General features: G+C 45.2%; 2 protein-coding genes across 3 annotated transcripts; one reads left to right on the plus strand and one right to left on the minus strand.

Annotated features, from left to right (window-relative positions):
• Position 1: 1 nt before the first annotated feature.
• Positions 2-5,374, plus strand: LOC120656354 (transcription factor bHLH128-like). Of its 2 annotated transcripts, none has more exons than XM_039934420.1 (6): positions 2-508; positions 3,476-3,795; positions 3,886-4,026; positions 4,185-4,250; positions 4,682-4,750; positions 4,880-5,374. In XM_039934420.1, the coding sequence occupies exons 1-6, from the start codon at positions 250-252 to the stop codon at positions 4,925-4,927; spliced, it is 903 nt and encodes a 300-aa protein (XP_039790354.1). In that variant the 5' UTR covers positions 2-249; the 3' UTR covers positions 4,928-5,374. The 2 variants fall into 2 exon arrangements, with proteins under 2 accessions (XP_039790354.1, XP_039790355.1); XM_039934421.1 differs by having other exon boundaries at positions 3,891-4,026.
• Positions 5,375-9,838: 4,464 nt separating this feature from the next.
• On the minus strand, positions 9,839-15,705 carry LOC120656355 (4-hydroxy-3-methylbut-2-en-1-yl diphosphate synthase (ferredoxin), chloroplastic). Its single transcript, XM_039934422.1, has 20 exons — positions 15,524-15,705; positions 14,638-14,907; positions 14,363-14,520; positions 14,111-14,217; positions 13,936-14,036; positions 13,778-13,854; positions 13,565-13,684; positions 13,261-13,491; positions 12,651-12,767; positions 12,450-12,524; positions 12,292-12,369; positions 11,998-12,057; positions 11,849-11,911; positions 11,612-11,756; positions 11,353-11,494; positions 11,128-11,205; positions 10,884-11,043; positions 10,595-10,693; positions 10,391-10,495; positions 9,839-10,185 (listed from the first exon to the last, which is right to left on the minus strand). The coding sequence occupies exons 2-20, from the start codon at positions 14,858-14,860 to the stop codon at positions 10,084-10,086; spliced, it is 2,241 nt and encodes a 746-aa protein (XP_039790356.1). The 5' UTR covers positions 14,861-14,907; positions 15,524-15,705; the 3' UTR covers positions 9,839-10,083.
• Between the last annotated feature and the right edge of the window lie 423 nt (positions 15,706-16,128).

Below are 16,128 nucleotides of genomic sequence, written 5' to 3' on the forward strand. Positions count from 1 at the left end.
CCCCACCCCACCCCCACCTCCAAGTTGCCGTAGTTTTACGCGTGAGCGCACGCGCGCCACCAGCCAAAACCCACGTCCCGCTCCCCGCCTCGCCGCTCGCTCTGCCGACCTCTCTCCCCCCTCCGCCCCTCCCCCTCCAGCCGATCCAAGTCGAAGCAGCTTTCGCTCGTGCGCGCGGCCGGGGCTAGCTCCGGGGAGAGGGGGTCGTCGTCGTCGTCTCGGCAGTCGGCACTACTAGCTCGGCGCGTCATGAGGCGCTTCCTGCCCGTCGGAGGAGGAGGAGGCGGGGAGCCGTCGTCCTCGTCGTCGTCGGGCGAGCGCGCGGGCGAGAGGGCCGCGGCGGCGGGGCTAAGGTACGGCGGAGGCGACATCTCGCGGGGGCACGGGCACGGGCACGGCGGCGGCGGCGGCGACGCGGCGGAGAGGCAGCAGGACGGGTCCATGGACATGCTGGCGCGCCACAGCAGCTCGCCGGCCGGCTTCTTCTCCAACCTCATGGTGGACAACGGTGAGCCAACAAGCCAACCCGCTGATTGCTAACGCATATCGCCTGCTTTCAATCAATCGACTAAATTTCCAAATGCCTCTCTCTCTCTCTCTCTCTCTCTCTCTCTCTCTCTCTCTCTCTCTCTCTCTCTCTCTCGCTCGCTCTAATTTCGCCATGTCAAATTCGGAGCACGATGTTTTAATTTCTGCCATGAATCCTGCTTGATTATTTCTGTCGCACTCATACGGTAATCAGAGAAACCAACAACATTGGCTAATGCCTGTAGCTAATTAGTGGCGGCATTCATCCATCCATCCATCGAAATCTCTTTCGAGAGCGATGGTTCTTGCTCATATGCTTCCCCTGCGGAAAATATGATGAACGAAGCAGCATCAGGCCGGCGCGATCTTGCTTGCTTTGATTCGATCGATAGGCGCCGCAAAGGAAATCCTCTAGTGCACCGGCCACTACTAGCTCATCAGCTGATGCAACTTGTTCCGTGTCGTGCACTGCCCAACTTTACCTGCCGGTTTTGGCCGATTAAAGTAGGACAGCAGGTACAGAATTTTTGCCAGATGAGGCCAAGCCGCGGTTTTTTTTGCTAGCCATGGCCCCATGGAGAGAGCACAGGCGGGCATCTTTTTACACTTTCAACTCTGGCACATATGATGGTTAATATGGTTACTTGGTGAGTTAACTACAGTTCAACATAAAATTACGGACCCTTGGCCACCGAAGAGTAGAACACATTTCGACCAAATCATCTCAAGCCGTAAATGTGCAAATAATTTTATGTTTTCCCCATTTTATGTCTACATATAGTTCCCTGTTTCGATGTACACCCCTTCTACAAATTTGCTAGGGGATGAAAAAACGGAATTAGCTTCTCTGCAGTCGAATGCAGAGTGACACCATCACTGCACGCGGGTCCGGACACCCATCGGACCCACACGTCAGTCACTGTGGTCGACTGTAGAGGATCTCGATCCTTAAAAAACAATAGACTGTATGTATCGGCTTTTTTTCCTACTAAGGTCTCCTCGATAGTGAAATGTGGGGCCCGAGTTTTCGAAAGCCCCATTTTTATTCTTTTTACATGTACTTTTGTATTCACATGTCTATGGTATGTCTCGTTCTATAATCATACTTGCTAATATTAGTTATTTTTTGTTAGCCACTTGCACATTGCGCTGATGTGTTTCGCATCGTTACCTCTCATTTACACATTCATTAATTTGGACCAGTTGCAAAGTCATTGTGCATATATTATGTATAGTCTATCCTTTAATTTGCTAGAGAATGCGTACATATATAATCTTGGATACATAGTAGTACCCAGTTGATAGGAGGATGAGGTGGTCGAGGTTAAGCCTTCTTTTGCTCATTGGCTTCTTTCTTCATTGCATTACAAGGAAATAGTCTATTTGTTGAATTTATCTAGAGTCAAACATAAAGTTGGTGGGTTCCTCCAACCTACCACCACTTTTCCCTATTTATTAATGCCTAGTTAGTATGCAGCATGATGCGGGAACTATTGGTACATCCTTAACTAGAGTACTATATTTGGAAACCATAAATTTGAATATATGCTAGTGGAAGAGCATGATGAGTTGGTTTTGGAAACCATAAATTTGAATATATGCTAGTGGAAGAGCATGATGAGTTGGTGTTGACGTGATGTCCTTTAATTAGTTTAGGCGGATAAGAAAACCATCCATTTTGCTGTAATTTCTTTCCTCAACATAATGCATGTACTTATCAGGTTTGGCTTAAATAATGGTCAAAGATCATTGTAATGATTCTTCAAAACAATCCTACTTTCAGTTTCAGACAAGGAGAGCATGTACTTACTTGAAGAAAACCTACGTATGCAAATCCTAAAAAAAGTTCGGTGCAAAATCTTAAGAACATATATATGTGCATATAGAATTTGTTCTCTAAAGTTGACAAAAGGAATTTAGTCTCTCTCTCTCTCTCTCTCTCTCTCTATATATATAGGAGTAGTACGATTTTGCTGGTGCTACTATACTATTGCTACCCATGAGACGGCCAAAATGGTATCGTTTGACATGCCCTGAAAAAGTTGTCTAAAAGAGAAGCAAACCGTATCCATGGCTAACGATACTTCATTCAACCCGGTCATTGCTAGCCAAGTGGGCCCCACGTGGCAGGTTGGCTACTGGTATTTCTCGAGGAGCGGATTGAACGGAGAGTCTAGATTCTGGTCTAGATTGGCCATTGTATTATGTTAGCTAATTAATGGATCTTAATTAGCGCCCCAACCCCTAACCAAGACGGCCACTTGCCTTAATCAAAGGCAGGACCACATGGCGCGTCCACTTGGCTGCGGTGGGCCCGGAGCTGTCTCCTGTCCAGGTTCAGCTGACGGCTCCACCGTGACGTCACGGCCGTTTTGCTGAAAATAGTAACCTACTTGATGCCACTTGCAAAGTGCCTTGGCGCTTTGTGCGCTCTCCAAACGTCGTCCACGCTGGACCCACGTGACCTTGCGAGCTTCTTATTGGCCGACTACTTCCATTTTTCTGATGATCTTCCCTGTCTAATTTGAAGAGAATTCGTGTCAAAAAAATATATATGTTTTGAAGAGAATAAGATTCTCCATCATCAGCAGAAAAATAATGAAGTTATATGGAGTAGTTTGCATTAGAGAGAATTCAATTCCTACTTGAAAAGGTACGGAATTGCAAAGTTCAGATCACTTTTCTTGACGAATGTAATATGGAGGTATACACAGAATGTATGTCAAACAAAAGAAGTTCTTGGCAAAGTACGGAAATATAAATTCAGATCACTTGTTGCAATACTATATTATCATCATCTAGTAAGATCCTTAACGGCATTTTATTAATTGGTTTGTTACTACTCGACCTTTGTGTCGGTTTTGTTAATCGCTGGCTCAGCTCACGCACTAACCATTTTGGCAATTCGACGAATTTTATACGGTGCCGGTTGGGATAAACTGCGCAGGGTATCCGAGCGGAGGCAGCAGCGGTGGTGGCGCCGAGGCACATCACCCGTCCACGGCCAGCGGCAGCGGCGGCGGCAGGAGGATGAAGCCGTCCCGGCTCAACTTCACCCGGCCGCCGCAGCAGGCGGGCGGCGCCGCCGGGGGGCACCTCTCGCAGATCTCCGAGGACGGCGCCTTCCCGGCCAGCCTAGTCGGCGGCGACCGCGCTGGCGAGAGCAGCGGCGGCGCGGCGCGCTCTTTCTCCGGCGGGTTCTCCATCGTCGGGCCGTGGGAGGAGTCCAGGGACATCATCGCCACGCTCAGCGCGTACGACTCCCAGGTACGGCGGCGTACACTCGGGCCGTGATTCTCATGCATCCTACATGTTCTTGTGAGCTTGATGGATCTGTGGTTGCTTGTCTTCGTGCAGTACAGCGGCGCCATGGCGGGCACGGCGCTGGAGATGGCGGCGGGCATGGACAGGTACATGCAGCTGCAGCAGGACCAGGTGCCGTTCAAGGTGCGCGCCAAGCGCGGGTGCGCCACGCACCCCAGGAGCATCGCCGAGCGGGTGCGTCGTCGTCCGTACATGCACGCAACACGAATCGAATCGAATCGAATCGATTAGCTAGCTAGATGGATTCGTTCGTTCCCAGATTATTCCTCCTGCTGCTGACATGTTTGCCTTGCCTACACGTGCGACGATCCACCGTGGGTTTTACGGTGCAGGAGCGGAGGACGAGGATCAGCGAGAAGCTGAGGAAGCTGCAGGAGCTCGTGCCCAACATGGACAAGGTAACTTCTTTCTTTTCTTTTTTGGTTGAAGCTTCGACTCCATGTACGACGTCACTACGGTCCTGTTTTCCAAAAAATTTCTTATATTACCCGTCACATCGAATCTTCAAACATATATGCATGAAGCATTAAATGCAGTTGAAAATTAACTAATTATACAGTTCAACGGTAAATGACGAGACGAATCTTTTAAGCCTAATTAATTTATGATTGAACATTATTTGCCAAATAACAACGAAAGTGCTACAGTACCCAAATTCAAAAAATTTCACGAACTAAACATGGCTGCTTATATCTAGCTACCACATCCTGCTGGTTAATGCATCCATGATCGTTGAACAAATAAAGTTGTCCCATAGGGAACATACAATTGGAGTAGAAAATATAACTGATGAGAAGCGACTGATGATCTTGTCCATGTGGTGCGACAGCAAACGAGCACTGCCGACATGCTGGACCTTGCAATTGAGCACATCAAGGGCCTGCAGAGCGAACTGCAGGTATGTGTGAGCATGTCCGACTTCCAGCTCATCGCGAGCGGCCATCTTCGAATAGTCACACAAAAAGGTAACTCATAATTTTGATCCGTGTAAGGCTTGCTGAATCTTGTTCCTGTCGTCTGCATGCAGGCTCTGAAGCACGAGCAGGAGAAGTGCACCTGCTGCAGGAAGCGCTGACGATGATCGATGCCATCTCTCTCTCTCTCTCTCTCTCTCTCTCTCTCTCTCTCTCTCTCTCTCTCTCTCTCTCTCTCTCTCCCGAATTGATAGATGTACATGCATGGATGAAGCGGTTAACATCTTCATTAATAGATTCTCTGCGGGGAGTGTCGATCGATGGCGCATGCATATGCTGTCAAATGGGTGCATGTGCAGTTGTGCGTGCAGGAATGGAGGCCCGCCGGCCGTTTCCAAGTGACGACCTGCATGCAGCAACAATCAGGCAATCAATAGTGGTCAACTAGGCAGTGCAGAAGTTCTGCTCTGATAATCCGATTGTTTTTTTTTGTGTGTGGTGTGTTTCTGATTGATCTTTAACTTGGGTTTTAGACCCTTTTCTAGTCTATCACAAAACAGTTTTGCTATTTATGAGCCGCCTGATTTTGTTCTCTCAAGGGCAAATTGCTTTTGCGCGTGGCCATTGATTTGTTGTTTGACTGAATGTTGTCCCATGGATCAAACGAAAATAACTCAGCTAAAGAGCAGACAGTTGCACCTAAAAAACGCTCGATTTTTTTTTTGTTTCGGCTAAAGAATGCCTACATTTTTTTAAAGAATACCTACATTATATTACGGGCCTGCTTGCGCTGTTTCAGAATTCAGAAACCGAGGAGCCTCTTAAAAACTAAACTATGTGACCTATGAACCAGGAGGTCTGTTTGTCTGAACCGGGGAGTTAGTAGTCGGTCGTCAGCATTGCTCTTGCGCTGCCATTTTTGCTTCTTGGCATGCAGCTATGCAAGCCGGCCTCAAGCACTCCAGCGGCGTAGTGTAGTGATCGCCTCCGACAGCGGTTGACGGACGTGCAGATGCACGCCCGAGCACCCGAATCCGTGCGCCTCCTTTGGAGGCTCCTTGGAGCTCTCTGCACTTCACCGATCCTTTCTGCGCTCCGCATCCAGCAGCAAGGTTGTGCCACTTGCGAATTGCGATCTCTCTCATGGCATGTTCTACAGATCGAAGCAGCCATCGAACATAGATATAGGAGTACATACACATTGTTGACGCAAAACTATGGCCAACACACGGAAGCACTCGAACATGCACCGAGCAAAGGCACGCGGTGCAGCGCCGCCGCACAGACCGGTCAGACCAGTCGCCGTCGGCAGGAACAGTGACGAAACCTTCGAACGCTAGCTCGGGAAGACCCGTCGGGGCAGACGCACGTATGGTTGTTCTAAGGTCGGCAGGCCACCTAGAACGTCCTCAATCGATGTAGAGACGAAGGAGGAACAGCAAATAGTAGATTAGAAAAGTTAGGTCTAGAGAAAATAAAAAGATAAAAGTTGTATTGATTGATCGATTGGATACCCTCAATCGGTCGTGACCCTTTATATTTATAGGGTGGGGTGGACTTATCCCGCAAGGAATCCTATTACAGATCTAAATCTACATAGAGTCCTAGTTGTACTCGGATTTCAGGTAGACCGGTCAGACCGCTTATGTGCACCGGTCATACCGGTCTGCTAATTTTGGTCGTCAACATATGCCCCATGTTTTTTGGTAATGCTTGCATGCAAAAAAAACAAGTCTCTGGACCAAAATTGTCTCAGGATGATGATAAACACACATCGGCCATTTTTTGTTCCAAGGACGATAAATTCTATCGACCGTATCTTGCTTCCTCTTCAAGCTGATGATGAAATAACTTGCTTAGGCCTCCATACCTGCTTCATGGTCACCGACCTTGCTGGTACAACCTCCGCTTGTTGTTCTATGGACTCTTTCTTGCGCATCCGTTGCAGCCTCCTCTTTTGGGTGTGAGATAAGTTTGAGGGACATCACCTTGACTGTAAATACTGGTTGTCTTGCTTCATGTCCTTCTCACCCTCCTTGCTGCAATCAGGTTTGTTTTTGACCAGATTATTGCTAGCAACAAACGGTCTTTGAGAGGCACCATAACTTGGATATGTAGAAGAATATTGAATAAAGTATGGATGCATATACATTCTACTATAATCCAAAGGTGTGTAATAGCAAGAATATGACCAGAACCATGGAGCAACCGGCCCACCAAATGAATATGGCGCAAAAGTACTATTACCTTGTTGCAAATAAGAAGCCGATTGCTCACGATGCTCCGATGATGGATTTGTATCTTTAGCTTGATCTGGTCGCTTCTCCTGTTTCTGAGTAGCTCTTTTCTCCTCATACTTGGCTAAGAGTTGTTTGAAACTCGGCCTTTTCTTCTTGGCATTTCTGGAATTTTTTCCAAAGCTCTCAGAATGACCGGTCAGACCGGTCTGTGCAGACCCGTCCTTTTTTCGCTGCTCGTGCCCCCCCGAGCATTGAACCTCCAGAGGGACCGGTCAGACCGGTCTGTGCAGACCCGGCACCCTTCTTCTGTTCTTACCCCCCGAGCGTTGAATTTTCTGACGAAGCTTCAGAGGACTTCTTTTCTGTGACTTTCTTGACCTGTTCAGATCTTGGTTCGCCAATAACTACATTCTTCCCCTTTGTTGATTTGGCTTGATTTGGCTGAATTAAAATCTTAGGATTATGAAATTCAACAGTATGCACAGGGAAAGAATTGTTATCAATTTGCATTTGTGGAACAATCAATCGTCCTTCATTAACGGCCGATTGAATTTGCCTTCTAAACACATTGCAATCATTGGTTGCATGAGAAAATAAATTGTGCCACTTGCAATAAACACGCCGCTTTAATTCCTCAAGCGGCGGAATAACATGAGACAATTTAATGTGTCCTAATTTATTTAACTCATTAAATATGCGATCACATTTGGATACATCAAAAGTAAACTTAATATTATCTTGCCGATTTTTCTGAATCGGCTTGAGAGAACCGCAAGTGCAAGATTTATTATTAGAATGTCAAGCAAATTCAGCAGCATAAACATTATTGTCTTCATCGTCCGAACAATTTGATTCACAACCAATAACATAAACAGGATGATTAGACTTTCCATTGGATTTTTGCAAAGCTTCTTTAGCTCGACTTTCATTGGCTAGAGCCTTTTGCAGAACTTAGACTAACATCTATAAATTCTTGTCCATCTAGTTTTTCTTTATGAAAATCAAGTAAACCAGTAAAAACTAGATCAACCATGTCTCTATCAAAAATTGTCAAACTATAGCATCGGTTTCTAATGTCTCTAAATCTTCTAATATATTCAGCAACACCTTCATGTATCTTTTGCTTAACCGATGTAAGATGTGACAATTTTAATTCAGATTCACCATTAAAGAAATAGTCATGGAATTTCTGCTCTAAATCAGCCCATGTGTGAACTGAATTGGGTGGCAATGAAATAAACTAAGTAAATGCAGCACCCGATAGACATAAATGAAATAACCTCAATTTATAAATATCACTAGTGCTAGCTTCACCACATTGTATAATAAATTGGCCGATATGCTCTAATGTAGTTCTACTATCATCACCAGTGAATTTAACAAATTCAGAAATTTTAAAACCATGTGGATATACAACATGCTCATATTCTTCAGGATATGGTCTTTTATAGGATCAGCATCTCCCTTTTGGATCTATACCAAAAGTTTGTTTAAAGATTTTAATTACTTCATCTTTAATGCTGCTAGATCCAAAATCATCGGCCATAGGCCGATTTGGTATACCATGATGTTGAGCAAAGTTCGGCGGTGTAGAATGCTGCAACGAACTTGCTGCCCCATGTGGTACATTTACATGAGGTGCTGAATTATAATTAATTCGGTTATGCTGGTTAGCCGAATTAATTACTAAAACATTAGTTGGAGTTTTGCAATTAGCCGAATCATTCATTGTCTTATTAGTATTAGATGTAGATGCATTATTATCACTACCGATAGGCTTCATACCAAGATGTGATTCTATCCGGCTAAATCGATCATCAAATATATTATGAATATTTTGACCAATAAATTCCAACTTATTATTAACATGAGAAGAAACAACATCATCTATAGCATTAGCTATTTCTGAAGTAAGAGCAGCCTGTTCGTTCTCATCGAATTGTGAAGCATCGAAGGCGGCATCTGGTGTGACCTTCCCTTGACGGTCGATGGAGAAGTGCGAGATGTACTGCTTCATGGCTTCTTCCTCCAGCTTCTAGATCTCCTTCTCCTTCTCTTCTCTGATCTTCTTTTGGATGTCATCAAAAGCCTTCTGATGTTCGGCCGAAAGTTGTTGAACAGTCGGCCTTTTGATGTTGGCGGCATCAACATCACTAGGTTTAGGAATTTTACCGGCCATGGCAGCCGATTGATTCTATCCCCAGCGGAGTCGCCAAAAAGTATGTTAACGCAAAACTAGAGCCAACACACAGAAGCACTCGAACGCAGCGAGCAGAGGCGCGCGGTGCAGTGTCGCCGCACAGACCGGTCAGACTGGTCTCAAGGAGCGGTCAGACCGGTCGCCGCCGGCAGGAACAGTGACGAAACCTTCGAACGCTAGCCCGGGAAGACCCGTCGGGGCAAACACACGTAGGGTTGTTCTAGAGTTGGCAGGCCACCTAGAACGCCCTCAATCGACGTAGAGACGAAGGAGGAACAACAAATAGTAGATTGGAAAAGCTAGGGCAAAAAAATAAAAAGATAAAAGTTGTATTGATTGATCGATTGGATACCCTCAATCAGCCGTGACCCTTTATATTTATAGTTTGGGGTGGACTTATCCCGCAAGGAATCCTATTACAGATCTAAATCTCCAAAGAGTCCTAGTTGTACTCGGATTCCAGGTAGACCGGTCAGACCCGCCGGCGTTTTGCCGGATCTGAAATATGTTCGATCGGTCAGACCGCTTATGTGCACTGGTCAGACCGGTCTACCAATTTTAGTCGTCAACACACATCCCATGACTTCACCGAAGTGTAACTAACTAGTACTTTTTTATAAGCAGAAAGACAGAGATATTAGCACAATCTTATTTCCACGTATACCGTGATGCTGCAAACCTGCGGTCACACCCCCTATTTCTAATTTTTAATTATTTCTGAATAATATAATAGATGTACGCGCTACAAAATGTGTAGTGCAGGGACGATGTACTCAACGTGAATACGTACACAGTATCTGTATGCTCAGTTACCGCACGCATTGCGTGTTTCACTTTTTACAGAATATAAACTACTGAGGCTGGGCAGCTACAGCCCTTACTCCTCGGCGGGAGGGTCCACCCATCGGCCGTGGTCCTTGATCAGCTGGATCAGGGCGTCGGTGGCACCTTCCATGGCGATGCCGCGCTGCACAACGGTCTGCGGGGAGAAAGATGCACTGTGTCAGCGGGGAGGGAAAAAGCCAGCAGCTTCAAGACTCATGATTCATGAACGCAGGTGGGGAACGACATCTTTGGCGCTTATGGCAGGTTCAGAGCCGCATTTACTGGACGGCGTTTCTGAGACCCACCAACAACTACTGCTCGACAGCGTAGTAAAAATTTCCAGGAGCAGGAGTGGTTACCTTGCCAACGTAAAGATCGATCTTTCCAGGAGCGCCTCCAACGTATCCGAAATCGGCATCGGCCATCTCTCCTGGCCCGTTGACAATGCAACCCATGATCGCGATCTGCCAGGCAAATATGTATACCGTTGATCAGTATTTTTGATAGTAAAAAGGAACCACACGTACAGTTGATCAGGCACATAATTGTGTCAGGGAGCTTACCGAGACGCCTGGCAGATGAGAGGTCTTTTCCCTAATCTCAGCACTAATTTCCTGGAGATCGAAAAGTGTTCGCCCACATGAAGGACAAGACACGTATTCCTGCAACATTCATTAACAGTCAGAAACCACTTTGACAAAATCTACAAAACATCAAACCGTTGTTTTCTGTATGGCTGACTTTGAAGGATTTTTTTCTATGTTATAGGGAGAGTACTGTGGCTTTTTCACTACAATTCTCCGGAGGTAGCCATGTTAATGTTATTTAACAAAAAAGTACATCACAACGTACAGTTTTTGTGTTGCGCATTCTGCAACCCTGAAGCAAATTGAAAGATGTGTCCCTCAGAAACTCAAATTCCTGGTCAGCAGCTTCAAGAAGTACACCATCACCAAGACCATCGACTAGGAGAGCACCAACATTCGCCCCAGCACCAATGACAAGATCATCTCTGCAGTTGATTGGATCAGAATAAGCACAAGAAAACCAGGTCTCAACAATTCCGCAGGGAGAAAATAGGAATGACGACAATCACCTGCCAATGGTTTTAGGGAACTCTATGTGATGGATTACAGGAAAGTTCAAGCCATTGTTCTGTAAGTACTCGAATAACCTGCATGACATTAAAAGTTATAAGATATGGTAATCAGAACAAAGGAAAAAAAAACTTAGGAAACAGTGTGTTAAGCATGGATGCATGATAAATAAATAATCCCCAAATATCCAACTCACTGAATAGATTGCCACCATGTTTGCTTACCTCCTAGCAGCATGTACTCTGCCAGTCTTCTCCTCACCATATGGAACGCTATGTAGCAGCATTGTTATATCATCAACACCCTTAAGGATATCTAGCTGCTCGTCTGATTCATCTCCACGAAGGGTGACAGCAAGTCTAGTACCTATACACACACCAAAAAAGGACAAAGTCTGATGAAACTAGGAAAACAAGATACTAAATACTCTAAAGTCAAAAAAAGAATCACAGACCACGATATAGTAGAAAATCAAATCACTACCTTGTGGCAAAAGTTTGTGAGCCCCACTTGATAGTTCGTCAAGGTTGACAAGCGCAATTGCATGTGGGAGTGGTTTTGTCAACTGCTCTGATAAGGGGGTCAACACTCCCATGCTGATGTCAACTAATCTTTTGAGTGCAAGCCTCTGTATACATTGACAAAATTGTAGCGGGCAACTAAGAAATGGAACAGAACGTTATGCACTTGCAAGGGTGATAAATAAATGGTGTAACTCACAGCTTCAGCATCTTCTACAGGGGGGAGCTCCCTCAAAAGAATGGAATCTACAGTAGCAAGGTCCTGATGGTCATAGAAGAAACGAATCAGTTTAAACTCAAGTCCCATAGAACATAGTCGGTGCTAACACATAAAACCATAAATCAGACCTTGAAAGGCATGCCAACCACAAGCTTCGCTGCAAGGGATCTATAAAGGAGCTCAGGAGCCTGGCAAATATAAGGAACTTTCATCATTATAAAGCACATTTATCTATTGGACAGAAAATAAAGCTTCCAACAACCTATTTTCATAGCTGAATGCCAGGAAAAGAACAAATGCACTACTGCATAGTTACTTCAAACGGATTATAAATCAAATTTATGATTGCTAAAATTTCTTTTGGTGTAGCAATACATATTGCAGAAAATTCCAACAAGAAGAGTAGGACAGGTGCAGTTTACCTTCAACTGGTCCAGTGAAACTGACATCAGTACAGAGCCATCACGATGCAGTACATTTCTGTAGTCAACTTCCTCACCCTTTCATAAGAGCATATTGATGAGAAATCAAACAATATTAGATTTTATGATCAAACTATGGAATTATTGTTTTAACCAACCTCCTTCTGCAAAGGTAACTGACCACTCCTACGCTGGAAGTCAAAATAGTGCCTGTGCTTCTCTTCAAATGGTGCCTGAGAAAACAAGATAAAGAGCAAAAAAATTAAGGAATGTTTAAAGGAAAGCACAAGTATTAAGGACTGAAATTTACAGTATTGTGACAGAAAAAATGGAAAATACAAAAAGTGAAAGTGCATTACCACCCCGATTTGAAGATTTGCAGCATGTGTCCCAAGATTTGCCAATCTCCGGCAAGGATCGATCTCTTCTTCTGGTGGTTCCGTAAGGGAGACACGGATTGTGTCACCCAGGCCATCCTGTAACACAGCAAGCAGAAGATATAGTCCACTTCTTTTTTTGTAGAACTTGTTGGTTTCCACATAATTCAATCTTTTCATAGTTAGTCTTGTACATCTATTATGTGTCAGTGAATAGAGCAACACACCCTATACAACTTATACAATCATGGTACCATAATGTGAGCAAACAAATCAACAGAATCACATAGTCCAATCAGTTTCGTTCACATATCAAAGCTCAATAGCCTGAAACTCGTATTTTTCCAGTCAGCTATTTGATTTTAAGCTTTTGGATGATTCGGAATCATAACAATGGAGCTGAATGACAAAAATTATGTCGTCAAAATATTCATCCTCAGTTCCTCACAACTTCCAATTATTAGCTCCAAAAAAATGAAGATATTCTTCATCCTGAGAAGAGGCTACTATTTCCATGATGTCATTTCATTTTCATAATACTCGTAAGAAAGATATTTAAATTCATAACAGAATTAAGTAGTGAAGTAATTACCATTAGAAGTGTTCCAATGCCAATAGCAGACTTCATCCTTCCATCTTCACCCTCTCCGGCTTCTGTAACACCCAAGTGCAATGGATAATCCCATCCTAGGTTATACATTTCTGCAACAAGCAGGCGATATGCTTGGACCATGACAACAGGGTTACTAGCTTTCATTGAAAATACAAAGTTGTGGAAGTCCAACTTCCGACATATCCTAGCAAATTCCAAAGCAGACTCAACCTGCAATAGTATACAGAAAATGTCAAGCATCTACGTGCTGATGGTTAAATATATCCTAAAATGGGATAATCACCATTCCTCGTGGAGAATCACCATAGTAACTCATTATGCGGTCAGAGAGACTTCCATGATTTGTTCCTATGCGCATTGCTCTCCCATACTTCTTGCATTTCTCAACTAATGGAGAAAATACCTGAAATGATGTTAAAATGGCTCTGTAAGTAAGATAACCTTTCATATGATCATAATAATTAAAACAAGACTAAGGGAGTGAAAAATTTTCAACCTTCTCAATATGCTCGATCTCTTTTTGGTACTCGTCGTCTGTATATTCCAGCTGCTCAAATTGAGCACGGCGATCAGCTGCAAGTACAGTTCTCAGTGTTTCACAGTGAAATAAGATCATAAACATACTAAAATCAGTGATGTCAAGATTTCACTTACCAAAATTTCCAGGGTTCACACGAATTTTGTCAAAGCATTCTGCCACTCTTAAAGCTACTGCAGGAGCAAAATGAATATCGGCCACTAGTGGAATGTTGTAACTGCACAAACACAAAGAAAAATGTAAGGACCCATGCAAGTGAATACACTGAGTGTGAGGAAAATGACAGCTTACTTCTTCTGAACCAGGGTGTTCTTGATCTCAAAGCAGGCATCAGCTTCCTTCTTACCCTGGACGGTTATTCTAACAAGATCGGCTCCTTTATCTGCTATTCTCATCACCTGAAATGGCGCAGATTAAATCTTTTATTAGTCACCTATACACAAAGCAGAGATCCTCTGAAAAAGGGTGACTAATTCATTTCTAACATCCATGTTCTATAGAGAATAATAAGAAAAACCAACATGAATTTCAGATGTGACACACCTCTTCTACAGTTTTGGCAACATCCTTGGTATCTGAAGTCGCCATGGTCTGAATCCTTATGGGATGATCACTACCGAGTGGGACATTCCCCACCATTACAGTACGAGTTTTCCTTCTCCTTGTCTGATGTGTAGATTCACAGTACTTTTGCCTGGGGACTAAAGAGGTAAATAACAGAAGAAAAGGAGAGAATAGATTAAATCTGGGTCAAATTCTTTGTGACCTGAAAATAAACAAATACAGGCATGCAACGACACAGAACATGCAAATCATACCTAAAAGTGGGCTTCCTTCAGATGATGGCTCAAGCTCCATGGTATCTGAACCAGTACTCGAGCTCTTCACCACGAGCGCCCTGCCCCTCGAGTAGCCTGTCCTCATCGTGCCAACACCGGGAACAGATAAGACCTTAGCAAAGTCCACGCTCCTGGTGAACCCGATGCCGCCATCGCGCACCCGGACGTGTGGGAGAGGAGCTGGTGCCACGCCGGTGGCCATGGCTGTGTCCAAGCAGCAGGACCTCACCTAGGCAATTCTAAAAACACCTGCAGGACAAACCAACAAGTGGTGAGGGGAGCACTGGACGCCGATCCTGATGACCTTTGACTGGCACAAGTGGAATATACCCCTATCGCTGCGTGAGCAAGAACAGGACAAATATGGTGTGGGCTACTAAACCTGAGCATTTAACAATTCGTGCACTGAAATTGACAACAAGATTTGCATAACAGATCGCATAAAAAATTAGCAAACTCGAATCGGTCGCTTTTCCTGGTTAAGGTAACGAGAAAAACTATAACTCGAAGACGAAAATGGCGTAGATCCATATTGGCAAACGAAACGAACGGGAGAAATGCTCAGCTCAAAGCCTTCCTAACCCATTCCACTGATTCGATCGAGCTGCAGCCTGACAAGCCAACTGTGAGCGGGTACCTCGAATCCTCCAACCCACAGAATCCAAATTGCTCGAACCAAACCAAAGCAAACATCTAGAAGATCAGCTCCTGAAGCACCCAGCACTGATTCAACTACCCCAAGCCCCAAGCCCCAAGGCCCAAGCTGCAGAGCAGAATTCAGCTAAACCGAGCACGAATCCCGCCCCAGCCACGCAGCACAGCTAGCGCGATCGGACATCGGAGGCAGCGAGCTAGGAAATCTCACCAAACCTCGCCGCTTCGTGCCGCGACGAAGCCTTCCCCGCCTACCACCACGAACGCAGCGAAGCAGACAAGCGAGCGCGAGCTTCTTGCCCCTCTCCCCAAATTGATTTGGTAGCCGGGGCGGAGGGAGAGACAGAGATGGGCTTGTGGGAGTGGCACGCGGGCTCGTGGCGGCCTGGTGGTGGGTTTTATCTCCAAGCCGGAGGGGCCGCCAAGGCTGCGTCGTGCACCGGGTCTTGGTGCGCCGCTCGGGCCGTGTGCCCCTGTCCCTCCGGGCCCGGTGACGCGTGCTCCGGTCACCAGGCGCGCGGGTGGTCGTGGACCCGGTGCGGGGAGAGGCGCGGCCCGGCGAGGGGTCCTGCCCGCCGCGATTTTATCGTGTCCGTCGTTTTCCCATGCGACACGAGTCTCCAGTCTCGTTTAGTATATTTTTTCTCAAGGAATTTGTAGTTGTAGCAGGGATTGTTCACTCGCCGCGTGTACTGGCCATAAACTTTTGTGATCGCTGTTCCTCACTTACTGGTTACTGCTTGAAAAAAAACTACAGTGTTCAGTCTTTTTTACGCTCATGATTCGAGATTTTTTTTGGCTTTATTTCACCGTACA

This window comes from Panicum virgatum, chromosome 1N (genome assembly GCF_016808335.1).
Source record: "Panicum virgatum strain AP13 chromosome 1N, P.virgatum_v5, whole genome shotgun sequence".
Lineage (NCBI taxonomy): Eukaryota > Viridiplantae > Streptophyta > Magnoliopsida > Poales > Poaceae > Panicum > Panicum virgatum.

Coding starts and splice junctions, on each gene's coding strand:
- LOC120656354 (XM_039934420.1), top strand. CDS start 250: ATGAGGCGCTTCCTGCCCGTCGGAGGAGGAGGAGGCGGGGAGCCGTCG. Junction 3,796..3,885: donor TCAGCGCGTACGACTCCCAG/GTACGGCGGCGT, acceptor GTCTTCGTGCAG/TACAGCGGCGCCATGGCGGG. Junction 4,751..4,879: donor GCCTGCAGAGCGAACTGCAG/GTATGTGTGAGC, acceptor GTCTGCATGCAG/GCTCTGAAGCACGAGCAGGA.
- LOC120656355 (XM_039934422.1), bottom strand. CDS start 14,860: ATGGCCACCGGCGTGGCACCAGCTCCTCTCCCACACGTCCGGGTGCGC. Junction 14,521..14,637: donor TGAAGGAAGCCCACTTTTAG/GTATGATTTGCA, acceptor TTACCTCTTTAG/TCCCCAGGCAAAAGTACTGT. Junction 13,855..13,935: donor TGTGAACCCTGGAAATTTTG/GTAAGTGAAATC, acceptor CTGTACTTGCAG/CTGATCGCCGTGCTCAATTT.